The following is a 1,905-nucleotide window of genomic DNA, read 5'->3' on the forward strand; positions in this document are numbered from 1 at the left end:
CCCCAGGTCCCCCTGAACACCAACCGCTCCCGGCCCCACCATGTGCGAGGAGGAGACCACCGCCCTGGTCTGCGACAACGGCTCCGGCCTCTGCAAAGCCGGCTTTGCCGGCGACGATGCCCCCCGCGCCGTCTTCCCCTCCATCGTGGGGCGGCCCCGGCACCAGGTGGGTACCCGGGGGAGGCGAGCGGCACCCTCCACCCTGCCGTGATCACCGAAATGAAGCTAACGAGGCCGTCTCTCTCGCTGGGGTTAGGGTGTCATGGTAGGCATGGGGCAGAAAGACAGCTACGTGGGCGACGAGGCGCAGAGCAAGAGGGGTATCCTCACACTCAAGTACCCCATTGAGCACGGCATCATCACCAACTGGGATGACATGGAGAAGGTGAGACCCCCACCCCGGGATGGGGAGTGGGTGCCGGCCCCGGCTTTGGTTTGGGGTGAGAGCCCAATTCTCCTTTACCTGCCCTAGATCTGGCACCACTCCTTCTACAACGAGCTGCGCGTGGCGCCCGAGGAGCACCCGACCCTGCTCACCGAGGCACCCCTCAACCCCAAGGCCAACCGGGAGAAGATGACCCAGGTAAGGTCCTGCGGGACCCCCGGGATGGGGATGGGCCCTCTGAAACCACCGCCAGGGCTGGAGGATTTGGGGGTTCAGCGAGCCAGGAGGGGCTGGTGCAGGTGGTGGGGTGGAGCTTGGTGCTTTACTTTTTCTTCTGATTTTTTTTTCCCACCTATTTTTCTGTGCAATGCAACAATCCGTGTGTTGTCCCACGACCCTGTCTCTCCGGGAAGGCACGGCCCCCATGGGTTGGGGGTGGGATGCCACTGGGGACCCCCCCTAACCCGCTGCCCCTCTCACCCTCCCTCCCAGATCATGTTTGAAACCTTTAACGTCCCTGCCATGTACGTCGCCATCCAAGCCGTCCTCTCCCTCTACGCCTCCGGCCGCACGACCGGTGAGTAGGTCACGCGGCACCCCGGGGACCATCCATGATGGAGAAGGGACCAAGGCGGCTTCGAGCCCCCTCACTCCCCTCCCCTCCCTTCCCAGGCATCGTCCTCGACTCCGGGGACGGCGTCACTCACAACGTGCCCATCTACGAGGGCTACGCGCTGCCCCACGCCATCATGCGTCTTGACTTGGCCGGCCGCGACCTCACCGACTACCTCATGAAGATCCTCACTGAGAGGGGCTACTCCTTCGTCACCACCGGTACGGGGGCGCGGAGGGGGGCATGGGGTGACGGGGGACCCCGTGGTGCTGCCGCAGCGCCGCGTTGAGCCCATTCGCCGTCGTCTCCCGCAGCCGAGCGGGAAATCGTGCGTGACATCAAGGAGAAGCTCTGCTACGTGGCCCTCGACTTCGAGAACGAGATGGCCACGGCTGCTTCCTCCTCCTCGCTGGAGAAGAGCTACGAGCTCCCCGACGGTCAGGTCATCACCATCGGCAACGAGCGTTTCCGCTGCCCTGAGACCCTCTTCCAACCCTCCTTCATCGGTGAGCCCACCCTGAACTGTCCTGGCAGCTCCCAGTGTGGTTGCCCCCCATCCCCACCACCCCACCAGTGCTCAGCCACCTCCCACAGGTGCCCCACAGCGCTGTTCCGGGGCTCCCCCAAGCGGCACAAACCCATGGGTGACCCCATGGCTCTTTTGGGGAGCCCTGAGGAGAAACGGGTGGGAGTCAGGGTGCTGACAGCCCCCTCCCACCCCAGGCATGGAGTCAGCCGGCATCCACGAGACAACCTACAACTCCATCATGAAGTGTGACATCGACATCCGCAAGGACCTCTACGCCAACAACGTCTTGTCCGGCGGCACCACCATGTACCCCGGCATCGCCGACCGCATGCAGAAGGAAATCACGGCGCTGGCTCCCAGCACCATGAAGATCAAAGT

At 64.1% G+C, this 1,905-nt stretch overlaps 1 protein-coding gene across 1 annotated transcript in view; it reads left to right on the forward strand.

Annotated features, from left to right (window-relative positions):
- LOC113488025 (actin, gamma-enteric smooth muscle-like) overlaps positions 1 to 1,905 on the forward strand; it is an 18,663-nt gene continuing 16,758 nt past the window's right edge. Inside the window, exons 1-7 of the mRNA XM_026863004.1 lie at positions 1 to 166; positions 257 to 385; positions 473 to 583; positions 878 to 962; positions 1,058 to 1,219; positions 1,313 to 1,504; positions 1,722 to 1,903. Coding sequence (XP_026718805.1) covers positions 41 to 166; positions 257 to 385; positions 473 to 583; positions 878 to 962; positions 1,058 to 1,219; positions 1,313 to 1,504; positions 1,722 to 1,903 — 987 coding nt within the window. The 5' untranslated portion in view covers positions 1 to 40. The remainder of the gene's footprint in view (positions 167 to 256; positions 386 to 472; positions 584 to 877; positions 963 to 1,057; positions 1,220 to 1,312; positions 1,505 to 1,721; positions 1,904 to 1,905) is intronic.

Source organism: Athene cunicularia, assembly GCF_003259725.1.
Source record: "Athene cunicularia isolate RWA chromosome 22 unlocalized genomic scaffold, athCun1 chr22_part1, whole genome shotgun sequence".
Classification (NCBI taxonomy): domain Eukaryota; kingdom Metazoa; phylum Chordata; class Aves; order Strigiformes; family Strigidae; genus Athene; species Athene cunicularia.